Source organism: Podarcis raffonei, chromosome 8 (assembly GCF_027172205.1).
Source record: "Podarcis raffonei isolate rPodRaf1 chromosome 8, rPodRaf1.pri, whole genome shotgun sequence".
Classification (NCBI taxonomy): domain Eukaryota; kingdom Metazoa; phylum Chordata; class Lepidosauria; order Squamata; family Lacertidae; genus Podarcis; species Podarcis raffonei.
In genome coordinates, this window is record NC_070609.1 from 64015823 (window position 1) to 64034545 (window position 18723).

Sequence of the window (18723 nt, forward strand, 5' to 3'; positions counted from 1 at the left end):
ACCAGCTCTGAGATGAAGGGCAAGGCAGTGCTCCCCCCCACCCCCGCTCATTCCAAATACAGAAGCCAGCAAAGACCAATGACTGGGTCTTATTTCAACACTGGCAGCGAAAGACACTGTCCTCCACTGCATCAAAGGGCAGCAAGCTAGCTTAGCGTGCACAAGAGAGGCTCTGTAGCTCTGTCCACTCCCTGCCCCTCAAAATCTGCCTCACCTTGCTCAATGGCAGAGCCAGCGCGAATTGGATGTTCAGGATGCGCTGTCAGTTCCCACAGGGTGATGGGGAGGCGCAACAGATTAGGACCGCACTGAGTGTGCAAGCACAATAATATGCCCCAGAATAAGGGAGACCGCCAGCCCACCTCAGAGCTGAGTTGGGCCTCCCTTTGCTAGCAGCCAGAATTGATCTAGCCTACCTGAGATACTGCGCAGGCTCAATGCCTTTGAGGATTATACTCTTACTAAGCTTGCTGGTTAGATCAACTAAGAACAGGGGGCTGGGCACAAAAGTGCCAAGATAAGCTTAAGGCTTATAGGCTTCAAATGGAGAACTACTTAGCCCTTAGCCCACATGACCTTAGAAATTGGATTTTTTGATCAGGATGCAAACCAAGACAGAGCATCCATCATTGCCGCCTATTACTCTACTTGGCACGCCCAAATTAAGACCAATCACTCAAGGCCCCATTACCTTGAAACTCTGACCTTCCCACAACTACACAGGGCCTCTGTAGAACTAAGATTCCAACAGATGCCCTCAGCATATTTAGAGGGGAGATATCGGGGAATTCCCCATATGGATCGCAATCAGGTAGAAGACATCACACACTACCTGCTGATTTGCCCCCTGTATATAACGCCCAGAGGAAAATTTGTATCGCCAATTCTTAATTGGCTTCCAGGTCGATCCTCACAGGAAGTGACAGCTGAACTCCTAGCAGATAAACATCTGTACATTACCCACCAGATAGCCAAATTTGTGCTGGCAGCCAAGAAGCTCTGTTCCAGCTATATGTGAATGCACTCCAATCTTAAATCTTAATGTTGTAAATTTCTTTTTATGCTGTAAACTGCTACAGGTTACGTTCTATGATTTTAGATGAAAGTTTTCCTTTTATTTTCTGTCGCCCATTGTAAAGGCCTTTGGCTATATACAATAAAAATTGACTGCCCCGGAATATTTGGAGATGCTCCGGAGGCTGCTTGGTGGAGAAAGGGTTGATGTGGCCCTTGAGAGTCTTTGCAAGCTCTTGGGGCAACAGCGTTGTCCAAACCTTTACCTCCTGCAGCTGCCTCAGAGCCTCCGAGGACTGGGACGGCAGAGCCCCTCCAGATGGCTGCGATGGGGTTTTGGAGGAGCAGCTCACTGGAGGCACAGAGAGCTGGGATATTGACAGCTGAAATGAAAATATTAGCGTTATGTAGGAAGCATCACTGCTGCTCGCTCTTCTGATGCAAGGTAAGGGATGGAGAGAAGAAAAGAGTTTATTCTGTTTATTCTATTCTCCAGAATAGGCATGTAGAGATGCCTGGAATGGATGAATTCCTAAAGCAAGCAGCTGCATGGCGGTCCAATTAAGAGCTGACTTAGACATAATACAGAATGGGGCATTCAGCTAAATTTTACATAAACCACTTCAGTCTGACAGTGGGTACACGTATGTGGTATTTTTGAAGACACCCAAGGTAACTGATGGATTGTCTTGGTTGAGCGTGGAGTGGAACCCAGGCTTCCCCAGGCATAGGCCAACTCTCAAACTACTACAAATCAACTGACCACCATGAGAACAGAATGAAGCTAAAAAATGCACTGGTAAGCAGCTCGAGTGAAGCGGGGGAGCTTTCCTAGTGTGAACATGAAAGAGAGCGGAAGAGAAGCGGGCAGCTCAAAGCCACCCTTTTATCTTGCATCCCATTAAAAGCAGGATTTGTGCAACATCAGCTTCTCATCCAATGACAGCAACGACGGGGTTGCAAAGCAAGTCACCAGTCCTTCTCCTCTGCCTTCAAATCCAAATGGCTTTTCCTAGCAAGTTGACCCACTAAGCTCCTTTATTTCCCCCCTGCCTTTTCTCTGCCATTGTCCGAGCCCCTTAATTTACCGGGGGGGGGGGTGATGCCCTCCATGAAAGAGAAGGACAAGAACTAGGACTCCACCATTAAAACTAAACAAAACATTAAGCTGGTAATTCTCAAGCCACATGCCAGAGGAAATGAATGAAACTAAAACCTCTCAGGAGCCCAAATTACATCTCTTCATGAGTCACCACTCTGGCCCATGTTAGACACTGGCAACTGAACCACAGAAACCCTCCCAATGCAGAATTACCTACCCTTACCAATGCTCTGGTTGGCATCCCCCCCGCCCCACCAGCCTTTGCTGGAACAGGTAATTCTTCAGCACTGGGGACAATCAGATCATCAGATCACCCACAGTGCAAAAAGATCATAGGGATCTGAAAGGCCCACTTTCAAGTAAGGTTGTTCGCTACATCTCTGTCTGACTCACCACTCAGAGCCTGCCACTTTCCAATCAGACTCCACGGGTGGTGGATAGCTGTTACGCAGCTCTCAGCATTACGTGAGATTGTATCATTCCATCATTCCTGATGCAGGGATGTGGCAAATGGACCTGCCACTGGGTGGGGAAGCATGCCCAGAACAGTGACTCATGCAGAAATAGAGGGTAGGCTCCTCCGAGCGCAGATAATTTCCCAGTCTTTCAGGGTGAACCTTTCGGTACTCTAGTTTTTAATTCAGGAAGTGGCGAGCCTCTGTTATTGAAGGCTTACAGCATTAAACTGAACAGGTGGGAAACCTCTGAAGCACATACTTACCCCAGGACCTCGGGAATAATCTTGGGTGGAAACCAGCACCTGAGGGGAAGGTGGAGACTCTAGGAGAGACAGAAGATCAGGTATGGTCAGCAGGGAGGTGAAGGTTGTCTGTTGGGTTTTGGTCGGCCAATTTTAACGTCAAGAGGATGTTAACAGCCAGCTCTTTAGAAATCACACAGGCGGGTCTTCACCAAGTAGAGCTTGTGTTTGCCCTGGAGATCCAATGTGCCATCGTTTTAAAAGAGTGGAGAAAAGTAATGTGGTGTGGCTTGACAGGCTTGACACATTATTGTGTGTGCCCCAGAGTCCGCCCTCAGAGTCCTGCCTTCCTAGCTGGGCTCTAAATTGCATCCCATTCTCTCCAGCCCCCAGAACCCAGGAGACAGTAGAGACTTCAGGGGGGTGGGGACTAGACAACCCTTCCTTAAGGTCCCTTCTACCTCTACAATTCTATGATTCTATGAAACGGGCCGTGTGGTCTCACCCTCAACCCTTCTGGTCCTGAAGAGGCAATGGAGGAATCGGAGTCCTTTTGATTTCCACTTGTCCTCTGGAGACCTAGTGTGGCCTAGTGGTTTAGAGTGTCAAATTGTGACTCAGGAGTGGGTGAGGGAAGCAACCCAAATCCCCCACTTCTCCAGGAAATGCACTTGGTGACCTCAAGCCAGCGATCCTTTCTCAGCCTAGCCTGCATCACAGGGTTGTTGTGCAGATACAAAGAGAGAGAAGGAAAGAACCATTTATGACCATTAGGAGAAAAAAAGATGGGATATTACATAAAGAAAAAGTTCAGGGGGTTGGTGTCTTATTTCGCACAGCAATTTCCCGCCGCCCCACACCACCTCCACAGAGATAAGACTATGTTCCTTCTTTGCTGTAAAACACAGCTTCTTCATCACTGTAATGTGCTGCGTTTTTCCCTTACAGCCATACAGGCCCCGGTTAAATGGGTTGTTTAATGAGACGTGAACGCATCCGAATACTTAAGGTTTCGCCTGCCTTTTACATCATTCCTTGTCACCTTTTTAGTCTGCTGGAGCGTTCCGACCCTGCGAGCCTGCTTCAAAAAGCTGTGCTGCCATCCTTGTACCTAGCTGGTATAGGCGTGTTGTTCTCCACCCCACCTCCCACATACCTAACTGGAAGAGAAACAGGTGCCATCCCCCCACTTTTGTGGAAACATATGAGGTATAAAATGGCCTAACTGGCTTCAGGTGGGCTGCAGGGAGTGCCTTCCACCCACACAAACATACAAGTCTTCCTGCCCCATAGGACTCTGATCCTGTTGCTGCTGCCATTTTGCTTGGTAATAGGGCAGGCTTAGCCAATCCAGAGGCTTTGTTATGCCTGCGGATGGCAGGGGTCAACTCTACATGCCAGATTCCCCTCTGCAGCCTGGGTAGCAGCTCATAAGGCTGGATGCAGTCCAAGTTGCAGATCTGAACATTCGCCATTCAAGCCCTAGCCAGGCCATCACTCTGCGATGGACAGAGAACAGAAGAAGAGCCTTCTTGATCAGGCCAATGGCTTATCTAGTCCACCATCCTGTTATCACATTGGGCAACCAGATACTCCCAAGGGCAACCTGCAAGCAGGACCCAAGCACAATGAGACACTCCCTTCCTGTGGCTTCCAGCAACTGGTATTCAGAAGCATTGCTGCTTCATAAAGGCAGAGCATTGCCATCATGGCTAATAGCCATTGGTAGCCGTATCCCCCAAGAATTTGTCCAATTCTCTTTTAACACCATCTAAGGTAGTGACCATCACTGCCTCCTGCAAGATTGAGTTCCATAGTTTAAATATGCACTTCGATGAGGGCTTTCTTTTATCTATCCTGAAACTTCCAACATGCAGCTGCATCAGATGTCCACAAATTCTAGTGTTATGATAGAGGGAGAAAAACTTTCCTTTATCCACTTTCTCCATGCTAGGCATCATTTTATAAACATCTACCATGTCTATCATCTTAATCGCCTTTTCTCTAAATCAAGAAGTGCCCAACCCTGCAATCTCTCCTCATAGGGGAGTTCTCTCCAAAGCTCATCCTTGAGGGTCTTTAGATAAAGCTTGAGGTGCACCATGGTCTGAACAGTCCATGGTTAAAAGTGTGGTGTGGGGAGCCAGTGCGGTGTTGTGGTTAGTGCCAGACTAGGACACGAGTTCAAAACCCCATCCGTCGGTCATGAAGCTCACCAAGTGACCAGTCACTGCCTCTCAATCTAACCTACATCACAGGACTGTTGTGAGGATTAAGTATGGGGGGAAAGAGCCATGTACATCACCTTGTGCTCCTCAAAGAAAGTGCAAAAATGAAAATAAAAGAAGCAAAACAAGAGCAATAAAAATAAACAAATAAGGCAAAAGCTCACATCACTGACAACTTTGCTGGAGAGGACAATTCACCCTGCAAATGAAAACACTGTTTCCCTCTAATTCTTGAGATTGCTCCTTCCTTCTGTACTGCGAAGAGTTAACAATGAATCTCTCTCTCTCTCTCTCTCTCTCTCTCTCTCTCTCTCTCTCTCCTGGTTCGGAGCCAAGCTGTTCAAGGAGAGCGGAGTTAAAGTAAGAGCGGCCATGGTCACACCACGCCTGGGCCAGGAAGGCAAAATGAACAGCCATCCTCTGAAGGAGTTGTCCTGAGCAACCAGCAACAGGGGTCAGATCTATTTTTAAGAGGAAGCCTATTGGCTGATAAGATACATGATGCAAGGACACTTTGTCGAGGCACGCGTGGCCTGCACGACACCAGAAAGTGATGGATGAGTGCAATCCCTCTCCTCCGCTTAGCAAAGAAGACAAGCAACCTTCACCAAGAAGCATAGGAAGTACAGGATCAGGACAGTCCAATGCTAAGGCTACAGCTGCAAGAGGAGACAAGGATGGAGCTGGGGAAAAGTGGGTAGTGGCAACAAAACACACTCCATACAAAAACTTTGTTTCATTCAGTTACATTGTCCCTCAGTTATTTGCCATCATGAAGCCAAATCTGATTTGACTATGCAGCACTCTGACATTGTCCCATTTATTGTGTGATCCCTGACTGGGTGGGATCACTCATGTCAACAAACCCAGGAAGGAAGAAGCAGTCACGGCAGCCCATTTCCACCTCACCAAAATGGCTGGTTTCTGCATGAACATTTCTGTCTGGCTCAATTCCACCTATCCAGTTGAGTGGAGTCCCAAGCAGGCCATTTTTTAAAGATTGTGAGTCCAAATGGACATGCAATCTTGGCTACTAGCTTATCGCTAAATGTGATTTGGATCCGTAGCATTCATGTAATGAAACAGTGTGGTTAATAATTTAAAACATTGAAAATATAAGGAGAACCTGCTGGATCAGGCCAATGGCCCACCTACGCCAGCATTCTGTTCTCATGGTGGCCACCAACTTAAGTGCGGTAAACCAATAAGCAGGGCCCAAGCACCAGAGAATTCTCCCCTCCAAGCAAATAAATATGAGCCAGATTAATTTCATCCCCATCCCTGGAAAGACACAGCTAAACACAGCTCCCTTGTGTGCCCCCCTCAGCATTTAGGGAGCACGGCCTGCCTTGACACCAGCTGGCCATGTCCAGGGTGAATCATCTCTAAACAGAGACTGGCAGTTCTCTCTCCCAGGGTCCAGGTACAGGACTCTGGACATTGTTTACTATGGAACGATTCTGTTCACTGAAGGCCCACAGATTCTTTTGCAGCGATGGATGCAATGTTAATGATCTGAGTGAGAAGAGAGAAAGCATGGGCAGCACTGAACTGTTTCACTCCAGAGCAGTCAATCTCCGCTCTCCATCCCTGGGAGATGCACGGATCTCTCGGCCAAAGACAATTTAAAAGCTCTGTGTTTTCCTGCTGGTAATATTTCAGTGGCAGCAGCGAGGAGTATGTTCTGAAATAGGCTGTCAGTAATTGTGACCTCCGTCAGCCTTCCCCAAAATGCAATGGAACCGGCTTCTGTGCAGCCGCTCCTGAATAGTCTCAATCAGCGTGACATTGCCGCTTCTTGAATAGACATATTCAGCCGGCAATTAAGGAGAGATCAGGAGACCAAATGGGGCGGGGGGGGGTGAGGTCCTCAGCGAATTGGGGTTGAAAGGAGCTGGCAAAGGGAGGCTGCAAAGAGACAAAATCCCAAGGCAGAGGATGAGCTAGGACAGCACAGGGCGCATACCCTCCCTCTTTGGTTCTGCCTCATGCAGAAAGAAGTTGCTCTGCTGAAGACATAATCTGACAACACACCGAACGTTCACCAGTTGCTGTGCTAGGGGGACCAGGAGAAGAAGGAGGCAGCATCTGCGTTATTTTTAATTGCATTTTATAATGCTGTTTTAATTGGCATTTCTGCCTTCTGCACTTTGGATTTAAAAGGAAAAACAAAAAACATTATATATAGTTTTGGGAGGGGGAAGTATAAATAAATAAATCCTAGGCGCACTTACTAGGGAAAATTATTCCCCGTATGAGCTGGTGCTGAGCAATGCAAAAGATCTGCAATGACTTGTTCACACATGAAATGGCCTTAAGAGCTGCTCCGCATATTGTAACCAAGGCAAGGACCGCTAGTTTTCCAAGGATACTGCCACACAAGAAACATATAACACATGGCCAGCACACACAAGGAAATCTGCATCTTTAACCACCAGTGTACATGTGTCTGGGGAAAATACGTGGTTCCCAGGCATACATACCACGCTCAACATGCAACAAGCACCTGCTACATGTTCACTGTGGGAAATTCCACTAGGTGTCAGAATCTGTGGGGCTTCTATTGAAGCCACAATCTGGACCCCACCCAGCAGAGGACAATTTTAAAGACCTTGGGGATGGGCTCGGTGGTACAACATCAGCTTTGGAGGCCGAAGTCCCCAGGTTCTGCTCTGGAAACTCCAGGTAAGGATAAGGAAGACCCTAGTCTGAAACTAAAGAGAGTCACAGACAATGAAGCCAATACTGAGATAGGCAGACCAATGCTCTGACTTCAGATAAGGCACCTTTCTATTTATATTAGAACCATGAGGACTACCATCTTCCTTTATTTTAAGGGAAAGGGCTGTAGCTCAGTGGTAGAGCAGCTGCTTTGTATGCAGCGAGTCCCAGGTTCAGGCCCCAGGGGCATCTTGCTACAAGACTCCTGCTGCAAAGCCTAGAAAGCTATCACCAGTCAGAACAGAATTGACATTGGGCTAGATGGGCTAATGATCTGATTCAGTATAAGCCAGCTTCCTCTGTTCCTATGACATGGGAGGATGAAGAAGTCTGGGCCCCTGAACCACTGCAAGAAGCAGCCAATGAAGCAGTCATTCTGCTTCGCCAACGAGCACCTTCGCATCATACTGGATGAGGCAGCCAGGCCCCAAAGGGAAGGCGTACTTAGGGGCATAAGCGAGGAAGCCAGAATTGACTAGGTCTTCCTGGCAGATGTCCATGGTGAGCTTGGGAACCCTCCTCCTTCAACACCTCGCCAAGCCCAGGGATCATGGGAGGCATCCCTGTGTAAGAGCTTGGTCCCTTTAAATCTCAAGAATCAGACTCTTTCTCTATAGGACTGACCCCCCCAAAGTTGATTCCAGGCTAGTGCTGAGTTAAGGTTGCTTCACAGGAAGTGTTAGGAGCTCAGACTACACTCAAGTAGAACCCTGGCAGACACACATGCCCAACTGGCATGTTCCCTCCCTCTTGCTCGATTGTTCAGGAGCTTCAAAAGCTTTCTTTTGCCCGAACATCACAGCGGCCGATGCCAACAGATATCGGCACACTTAGGGATCCGCAGAGTTTGCAGTTGCAACTCAGCAACTCAGCATTTTGGCTAATCTACTTTATTTACATATAAACACACACAGAGCACGGCAACATAGCTCCCTCCCACTTCACGGAACACAAACATCCTGTCTCTGTCACTTCCCACTCTGTGGAGTAAAAACATATACCGTCATGTGATAGACAACAATCCCACGACTGCAATCATGGAGCAGGAATTCTAACAGGAAGTAGTCCATCCAGACTAGTGCTGAGTGAAGCAGGCTCTGTGGGTCCTGATCAAGAGGCCCAGACTGGTGTTGGGCAAAAGTGGCTCCATGGGGAGCTCTCCCTGGTCCTGAACCCCAGCTGTCTGATTACGAACATCCCTGCGGAGCCCAGCCTGGAATGAGAAGGGTCCTGAGCTGAGTCCCAACAAGCTCTGTCTCAAGCAGAGACCCAGCTGGGGTGTGCAGAGCATGCTCAGAGGACTCGTCCTCCCCCTCCTCTCTCATTCGGGCTTGATTCCGACCTGCTGAACTACCTCTGTGGGGAGGAATGTCAGTGGCACAGCAGTGCCTCGATCACTTCCATTTATGTCACAATAAACTAGATTGTCTCCTAAGCGCTACTGCTCCCCTCCCCAACGCCCCTGTGCCAGCACGGCTAACTCAACTACCGCTCAGGATTATGTCAAGGAGAGTCTAAGTGAAATTGCCACCATTAAACTTTTTTTTTTCAATTGACCCTCACCAGTTCCAGGTTTTAAAACCTATTAAACAACACATGAAACCCACCTCTTGTTGAAACCAGAGCATTTGCAAACAGAATATAGGTCAGCACAGGTCCCAGCAAGGCAGAAGCCTGGGAGACACTGCGCTCTAGTGGCCCCACAGAGGAAATGCATCTTATTTTGCTGCTGCTGCTTCTATTGCTGCAGCAAGAAATAAAAGACAATTGGGAGGATTGTTCGTAATATCTCTCAGCCTAAGTGCTTCTCTCAAGCTGACAGCTTCAGTGGCATCAGGATTACCAAAGGAACTTTCAGTGCTGGTGAAATATTCAGGCAGGGAAAGGTCTCAGCCAGGACTTTAAATGCTATCACATTATTTTGCCTCTTCCAGACTCTTCTGAAAAGGATGCTTTGAAGGGGGAGAGCTAAACTGAAATGTATCTTGGCAGCAAAATCATGAGCAAACCAACTCTGAGCCCAAAGGATTATGGGTGCTCAGTTTCAGGCAGGGATAGGGGACCTTACTTCACCCTGAGGGCAACAATCCCTCGTAGGCAGCCTTTTGGGAAATGGATGCCAATGCCTGGTGGAGCCAGAGGCAAAAATGAGTGGAATCTTTACTTATGTGCGATATACATTCTAGCTATTCAAAAGCCAGCATTTTCTACATCCCATCCCCTATCTATCTATCTATCTAGGCAATAAGTATTTTATTGCATTTCAGCCAGGACAAAGAACTCAAGAAGAGTGTGGAACAGGGCAAGTAAGGGGTGTGGTTTTTAAATTTTATTTATTTCATGCATTTATATCCCGCTTTTCCTTCAATGAGCTCAAGGTGGGGGGGGGTACCTGGTTCTCTCCCCTCCTCGTTTTATCTTCAAAGCAACCCTGCATGGCAGGTTAGGCTAAGAGGCAGTGACTGGCATTTCACTGTTCAGCAGGGATTTGAACCCTGGTCTTCCAGGTCCTACACTATAACCACTATGCCACACTAGCTCTCATGGACTCAGGAGACTCTTGACGGCCAGATGAAAGTCTGCAGTGCTGCATTTGGCCTCCAGGATTGAAGTTCACCCCACTCCTGCTCCAGGGGGATGAGGGGCAAATGTCTGGTGTGATTCAGAAGAGGTGCCCCTCTTTGACTGCTGTAAGCCATTCTGATGCCCACTTTCCACCACATCAAGCTAATCCTTACAATTACTTTTGTAACGTAAGAACAATGGTTCCATGGGGTAATCATATATAACTTCCTAAAGCCCCATGGGTCACACACAAGCTTCTAAGAACACCCTGTTCTCCCACAGGTCTTTGTAAAATTGTGCTTAATTCCATTTTTTTTAAATGAGGAGGATCTTATTCCTGATTCCACAATGAAACTGGCTCTTTGCTAGGAGACCAAAGTTTTTGCTACCAGCGGATCCTCTCTGGCACTTTCTCAAGTGCACACAGTCCTAAAAAATTCAGTAACTGCACCACATTAATAAGGTAATAAAGGCGCATATGAGTGTTCACACAGGCTGTTAAGTTGAGAGGAATACAGTTAAAACATCCACAGACAAATGGGGAAAGATTAAAAAGAGCAATGCAAAGCAGATTTTGATGAACGGTGGGACAGCGCTTCACTTCATCTTTTAATGCAAGGCTGTACGTTACCCACCCCAGATAAAGGCAAACTATATAAATGCATTAATTCCTATTGCTGGTTCTTGAACAGGAGCCAGCCAGGTAAGGTTGAGGAGTTCAATGCAATTTCCTGTCTTATTGTTAAGTGACTGAATGATAAAGTCTAGGATCTGGCCTTCGCAGTCAGCAGAATTACATGGTGCAGTTATTGCTCAGACTTCAGGAGGCGTGCTGCATGCTTGAGGGTGCTCCCCCCCCCCCAAAAAAAAACTGTCTGAGGAAATGCAGCACCTCAGGATGAAATGTTCTAGCTCAGTTCTCCAACATGCTAGTTTTCTATCTGCAGAGATATGTTTCGGTTTGTTTTTGAAAGGGGAGGCTTTTGTTATGTTGTCGGTAAATTCAAGGAAGCCTAAGGTGCTAATATGTCTCTTATCTAAGACTTTTGGGCAAGTGGGAGAGATATAACCAGTGGCTTGTCTCCAGGTAAGTTCTACTCAGAGTAGACCCATTGAAATGAATGGACCCAAGTCAGTTATGCCCATTAACTTCAGTGGGTCTACTCTGAATAGCATGGGCACTGGAGACAACCCAGCAATGGCCAAAGGTGTTTGTAATTTCTAGGATTAGAATGTGTGACTCGTAATGTTCCTATTCAATCCAAACAGAAGCTTCTCCATCTTAGATAATAATTCAGCTACTATATGGAATGTTCCCTGCCTCACTGTCTCCTTCTTTTCTCTCAAACTTATGGAAGCAAGAGAAGCAAGGTCTCTTCACCTGCAGCCCTTTCCCTACCTCCGGTGCCCAAAATTACTGCAACAGCACCCCAAGTACAAGGAATCATGGGAAATATAGGTCTCCAGGTTCCTGAATCTACATTGTGGGCCCAAGTTCACTGAATTATTACATTTCCCATTTTAGGCACCAGACAGAGGAAGATGGAAAACCCACAGGGAGAAAGGTTAGTTTTGCCATGTACATTTGGCTGAAAGTGTTGACAGCACCTGTCTAGCGCAGCTGTAGGAAAACTTCAACCCTCCGGATGTTGCTGAATCACAGCTCCCATCAGCCCCAGCAAGGGTGGCCAGGGATGATGAGAGCTGAAGTTCAGCAACATCTGGAGGGCCAAAGCTTCCCAACACTTGGTCTGGGGTAGGGGTTCATTGTATGCTACTAGCCACAATGGAAGCTATGCTCCACCTCCGCAATCAGAGGCAGTAATACTTCTGAGTACCAGTTGCTGGAAACTACAAGAGGGGAGAGAGAGCTCTTGCAGTGTTTGTGTCATGCCTGCAAGATACCCACTGTGGCCACTGTAAAAACAGGATGCTGGATGATGGGCCCCCTTTGGCCTGAGCCAACAGGCTGCTCTTAAGTTCTTATGGGGTGGGGCCAGGGGAGCACACCCCAGAAACATCTAGCCTAGATAGAGCGGTACCACGGGTTAAGAACTTAATTCGTTCTGGAGGTCTGTTCTTAAGCTGAAACTGTTCTTAACCTGAAATTAGCTAATGGGGTCTCCCGCTGTCGCCGCACAGCCACTGCACAATTTCTGTTCTCATCCTGAAGCAAAGTTCTTAGCCCGAGGTACTATTTCTGGGTTAGTGGAGTCTGTAACCTGAAGCGTATGTAACCTGAAGCGTCTGTAACCCGAGGTACGACTGTATTACAAACTGAACACTTTTTCCAACCCAGGAGTGAAATCTCCACCTTGTAGTGCAACAAAATATGAAGAGAAGGGATTCTGACTAAACATTAGGAACAACTTTCTGACAATAGCAGCTCTTTTGCCAGTGGAATGGCCTCCCTCAGAAGGTGGTGGCCACCTTTCCAGGGATTCTTTCGCTGTGATTCCTGCATTGCAGTGGGCCAACTCTTCAATTCTATGACCTCAGAAGGTGGTAGACTCTCCTTCGCAGGAAGCTTTTAAGCCGAGGTTGGAAGGCCTTCTGTCGGTGATTATTTAGTTGTGATTTCTGCTTTACATGTGGATGGATTGCAATTCTATGATTCTATTCTATGAGTCAACTCCATCTTAGCAGAGCTTGACGGAGGGCACTGTGTTCCCTTCTCCAGCCACAGCGCTTGTGTGGCTGCTACGGGAGCACGTGTCTCCCATTACGGATCCCACGTTCGTGCACCAGAAACAACAGCCTCTCGAGCTGCAGGCAGCTGAATGGCGGCACTTGAAAGGCTGGGAAGAGAGTGGGAATCTCGCCAAGAAAGCAGAGCCCAAGTTGTTGGCCTTATCTCTCAAAATTCCCCGACTACAGCAGCGCATTTTAAGTGGTCTCTCCCCACCTCCACCAAGTTCTGGAGTGGAACAGACGTCCCGCTGTGCGTTTGAAGAGTTAGCAATCTGGAAAAAGAACTCACTGGGGGACGGCGTGGGCGGAGGATTCTTTGAGAGAGGAGCCTCTCCCTTCGTGCTGCTTGAGGGTTTTCCAGCCACTGCAGGTTGCTCCTCGGAGCCAGTGGAGAAGTGGAACTGAACAGTCCCTGACTCAACCTGCTTCACCTGGGATTTGGAAAAAAGGAGAAGAGAGGAAGCAAGGACATCCTTATTTCTCCTATTCTTCATGCTGCCACTGTGGAACAGTATAAAATCCTAATGTTCTGGATAGAAGGAATCTGACTTCTGCCCCAAGAATTCTGAGACCTGCATAAATTGTGCACATTTCTGCAATTTCTACTATTTGATGTAGTCTTGGCTTGACCTTGGGGGTAGAAGAAGCACAGACTTTCTGCACCCTATTCCAACCACTGGAGTTCTTGTTTGGCAGCCCTTCCGCCTTCTCAGATTTTAGCAGGTGTTCACACACCTTAAGGACTAGAAACTCCTTTCTCTCTCTTAAAGAAGCTGGGGTTCTCAGAAAATGCCTGCTTTTGTGCAGAAGGTCCCAGGTTCAATGCTCAGCATGTGGCTTTGCATCCCTGGAATCCAAGCCTAGCACATGCTCCTGGTCGGTTTTGCACCCTGGGACTGTTTATTTTTATTTAGTTCATAAAATTTAGATGCTGCTTAATTATAAGAAACCTCAAAGCAGCTTACAAAAATGTAAAACCACAAAATCAGGAGAAAATTGCCATACGTTACAAAATGCAAGAAGCTAAAATGAAAACAGATTAAATTTCACATCAGATTTTCTAACCACCTGGCTTGACTAAACAAAAATGTTTTTAGCAGGAGCCGAACAGAATACAGTGAAGGTGCCTGCTTGATAGCAATGGGCAGGGAGTTCCAAAGTGTAAGTGCTGCCACAGTAAATGATTGCGTTTTGACAAATAAGTAATAGGTATTATGTGGCACATGTAGTAGTGCCAATTCTGCCAATTTTTTCTCATAGGTTCCTCCCTTTGACTGCTCTTTATGGCTGATTTGCTGACTGGCTTCACCATGTCCCTGGCTAGGGGCCTGTTGCCTCCAAACCACCAGCTCTGCCAATACTTCCCCCCAAAATATGTTTCTGGGGATCACAACTCACCTCTTCTGAGCTCATGGTGGCTGGTGGTGTCTTGTAAACCAAAACGTGACTGGGATTATGTTGCACTCCTCCTTGCAATGGCAGGACCACGTTTGAAGAAGTTGCGTCCGGCGAGGGGTTCCAAACAGCCCAGCGAATTGAGTGCATGTAAGCCGGCGTTGTCAGCGATGTAACGGATGGCGTCTGTGGTTCAAGGGTGCGGGGGGGGGGGAGTAATGGATGTGAGAATGAAGACATCACTTATCAAATGTAAGTTCCATGGGGCTGTTACACTCTTAGCATTGCACACCGTTGTGACCAAGAAATGCAGTCCGGATTATGCAGATATATACAGGTATCTGTGGAATAGCATCCCTATTGAGATAAGACAGGCACATGCTTTCCAGAAATGGCTGAAGACATTTTTGTTCAGACAGGCTTCATTAGCTAGGTCCTTACCATGAATGTCCACTTGTTATGGATTTGTTGCTTTTGTGTGTGTGTGTTTATAATTATGTGTTAATTGCCTTGAGACAGTGGTTTAAGGCAACTAAAAGATTCATGTTAGAATTAATTGATTAATTAATAGCTCTGTTTAAACTGCCCAAGATGGTGGCAATCGCTGCCTCCCGCAGGAGGAAGCTCTGCAGATTAACTATGAGCTGCATGAAGAAGGACTTTCTTTTACCTGTCCTGAATCTTCCAACATTCAGCTTCCCTGGATGCCTGTGAGTTCTAGTGTCTTTCTCAATGCCATCCATCATTTTATAAACTTCCATCATGTCACCTTTTACTTGCCTTTTCTCTAAACTAAGAAGTCCCAAATGCTGCAACTTTCCCCCAGTTGGGCTGCCCTTCTCCAGATCTTCTAAATCAGATACACTGGTTGTACCTTTTAATTTGGCAATGATACGTGGAGGTGCAGGCAATGTACTAATTAGAAGGGAATGGTTATTTTTTTAAAGAGCACAGTGGCAACCATATGAACACAATCTCCCTGTGACCTCGTTCCCCTGGGCCCCACACCCTATGTAAGCATCTATGTACTGATATGCCTGCCTCTGCCAACTTCATGAATCTGATAAAATAGGCGGTGGACCACAAAAGTTTATCTGCAATAATCTGTTAGCTTTTAAATGTGAATATGATTCATGATTTTGGATAAAATCAAGTAATAATCCAGAAAAAGTCCCTTCCCAAAAATACATAGTTTCAAACTCCTCGCTGCTTCTAAAATGATGTGCTATGTTCAAGCTGATCCTGGAGCCAAAAAACCCCAGGATTTTTCAAAGGCAACTTCCTCCCACTGTACCAATGTCCCTGTGTAATAAAACCTTCATTATCTGTGTTCCCACTCCACAGTCTATGGTAGAGTGGCTGGGAAAGGGCCATTGTAGCACTGAGATTCCGGAGTAGGTGGTAGGTATTATTATCAGCAATAACAATAATTAAGCTTGGTTCATATTTTGTACAAAAGCAACTCAAAGTGATTTACAACCATGAATAAATAGGCATTGAAATGAGGCGTAAAATAAGAATCTAAAAGACAACTCTGTTCTTAAATGGTGACATTTAAACATCCCACCCACTCAAGGAGGCTTCAGATAATTAAAAGGCCCAAGAAAAAAGACATGTTTTTGCCTGGCACCTAAGGGTATGGAATAATCGCCAGGCGAGCCTCCCCTAGGTGAGCACTCCACAAGAGGGGGGCCACCACTGAAACGGCCCGTTCTTGGGTTGCTAACCTCCAGACCTCCCATAGAAGGAGAACACAGAAAAAGGCCTTAAATGGTGATTGCAGGGTCTGGGGCAGTTTATATGGTGAGATACTTGGTAGACTGAGCTCTACTGATAGATCTGTTGATTTTTCGCAGTGGGTCAGGGAGAGCTTGCGACTCCCACTTGGCTGACAGTAGCAATGACTAATAGGCTTCCCTATCCCCCTAAACTGAAGTGATGGAACAAAGAAAGCATGTGGGCAGGAACCAGAATTGGATTTTTTGTACGAAATGACTGTGAGTTAATTTCTGAAACTGATCGCAATTCCTGGGCTGAGCATGTGCTCAGAAGCGCTCTGTTTCTTAATGCGTGTCTGCCCTTCTGGCTGGTATTGTGCACCCGATTCTAGTTACAGGTCCAGGCTTCTAAGAAATAACAATAATAAAAATAACAAAGCAGATCCTGCAAGGCTGGTGATCGTTTGGCATTCAAACTGAAGAGGAGAGAACTGTTTCTTTTCTCCTAAGTCTTACCAACTTTAATATGAGCCCCATAAATCAACCCCAGCAATCAGGATTCTCTCTCCAGTACCTGGAGCTCTAGTACTAATTCTGCCAGTAACCTGACCTTCCAGAGAGAAAGTGATGCATTTTCTTAGGGACAGGATGGGCTACACCGGTAGGAAACACCATTCTGAATATAACATTATGGGCTGGCTTCTTAGCTAGAGAGGCTCAGGAGGCTCAGGCTGTCCCCGTTTTAAGGACTCTTCAGAAGGGTCTCAAAAGAAAAGCCTAGGAACTCACGGCTGCGTCCCAGCGTTTTGAAATCCTTCTCCCGGCTCCCTGTAAATTGCTCATTACGAAAGCTACAAAGGCAATCAGCTTAGGGATTATCCACCCTCCAGAAAGGAGAGGGTAGGGGGTTAATTGGGTTCAGTGCGAAGCCAAGGCCGGGCTGCGCAAAAGGGCTGTTGATGACACTCTAGAGCGCTGGGAGGCATGCTAATCTGCACATCTCACACTCATATGACGGGCAGACTGTCTGGTGCAGGAGCCTGATCACGGTAGCTCAGCATACAAACTGGCTTACTTGGGGGCACCCGCTCGGGAGTTGATCACTTTGGGGAAACTGCTTCCTCCTGTTTCATGGAGGATAATTTGGGATAATCAGCCTCATATGACCAGCATGCTTAACTCTAATTAATGCATGAAGGGGTTAAGACCATAGAGTAAGCTGCCCCACTGGGCTTAGCTAGGCCATACCCCCTCACCATGGCAGGAAGGGTTATCAAGCCTTTGTTCTGGCAGTCCACCCTTCCCCAGCTCCCAGGTTCTCAAGGGCAAAGGTTGCAGTGGACCTGGTGGGGAGCCCAGAGTCTGCATCAGAGTGCTTCAGCTTTCTTGCCAGGGTGGCCTACTAGATCTCTCAAAGAGAAGCCCGCAAGCAAGACCTGAGTGCAACCACACTCTCCCCATTTGTGATTCTCAGCTACTGGAAGATTCAGGGGCATGCCTTCTCCAACAATTGGAGATAGAACACTGTTATCATAGCTAGCAGTCATTGATGATGACATACAAGTCCATAACCTAAAAGCAAAGATTACCTTTTGCTTCACAAATATTACTTTCAAAAACCATCCTGATGATCATAATTCAAGACAACTGGGTCTTCAACTATCTAAACACCAGGCCCCAAATATCTCAGGCAGAGCTGGTTAATAAAGACCGGCTATTTTTATAATGCAAGCTATTTTAATGCAAGGTAAACCAGTTTGGGTTTGGATTTGACATGCAGAGCACAGGAGAGGAGCTGTTCCTTCCCCCAGCAGGACCAGGTGCCATCCAGCAGGAAAGTGAATTCCATTATTACCACAGCCTGGCATGTCTAATTCAAAACAGGAACTCACAAATGGGGTCTTCTCTGACCCACAGGGGAGATACAATCGCCTATCTATAAATATTAAAATGTGTGCACTGGGTTGGTATTCACAGTGTGATGGAGCTGTGGGAAGCAATGGGCGCACAGTGCCCTCCTAGATTATGTATGGGGAAAACATCAGGCATGGGATCAGTACACATAAAATACCAATGAGATTTCTCTGATGCACTGACAGTTCTCATTCTCTTGCGTCATCCCAGCCCTAGCCAATAGCTTCCAAGCATGCAAAATATCTCACGGGGGGGGGGGGATTGGCTAAGCTGCTGATGTATCCTGGGGATACACCATTTGCTTCTGCTGTGGTGAGCTGGTGGGGGAAGAAATCATGTTCCTTTATTCCAGGTTAATTAATCAAGCATAATTACAACCTGCTAGATTTGCATGCACAGATTAGAAAGGCACATTTGAAAGGCGACAGGCTCGGTTTTACAAATGAATAGACTGCTTTAATCCTAAATTTAAATGGGTGCTCCAGGGTTATTGCACCAGACCTTTCAAGATTTGAGTTAGTTACGCCTGTTCACACATCTGTTGAGACCCAGCTTGCAGACAGCTCTGACAGGGGCTCCCCAAGTTGGGAAGCCGAGCTGGGGCCACCTGCCCAGGCAATCTCATAGCCCTGGAATCTCAGTTCCAAAAAGGATGGATCAGTTCACCGGGTGTGA

General features: G+C 46.9%; 1 protein-coding gene across 8 annotated transcripts in view; it reads right to left on the reverse strand.

Moving 5' to 3' along the window:
* Nucleotides 1–18723, reverse strand: part of NPHP4 (nephrocystin 4) — a 102099-nt gene that overhangs the window by 30524 nt on the left and 52852 nt on the right. For all 8 annotated transcript variants that reach the window (XM_053400417.1, XM_053400416.1, XM_053400412.1 and 5 more), the window contains 4 exons: nucleotides 14420–14602; nucleotides 13311–13452; nucleotides 2838–2896; nucleotides 1281–1397 (listed from right to left, as the gene is read on the reverse strand). In XM_053400417.1, coding sequence (XP_053256392.1) covers nucleotides 1281–1397; nucleotides 2838–2896; nucleotides 13311–13452; nucleotides 14420–14602 — 501 coding nt within the window. The remainder of the gene's footprint in view (nucleotides 1–1280; nucleotides 1398–2837; nucleotides 2897–13310; nucleotides 13453–14419; nucleotides 14603–18723) is intronic.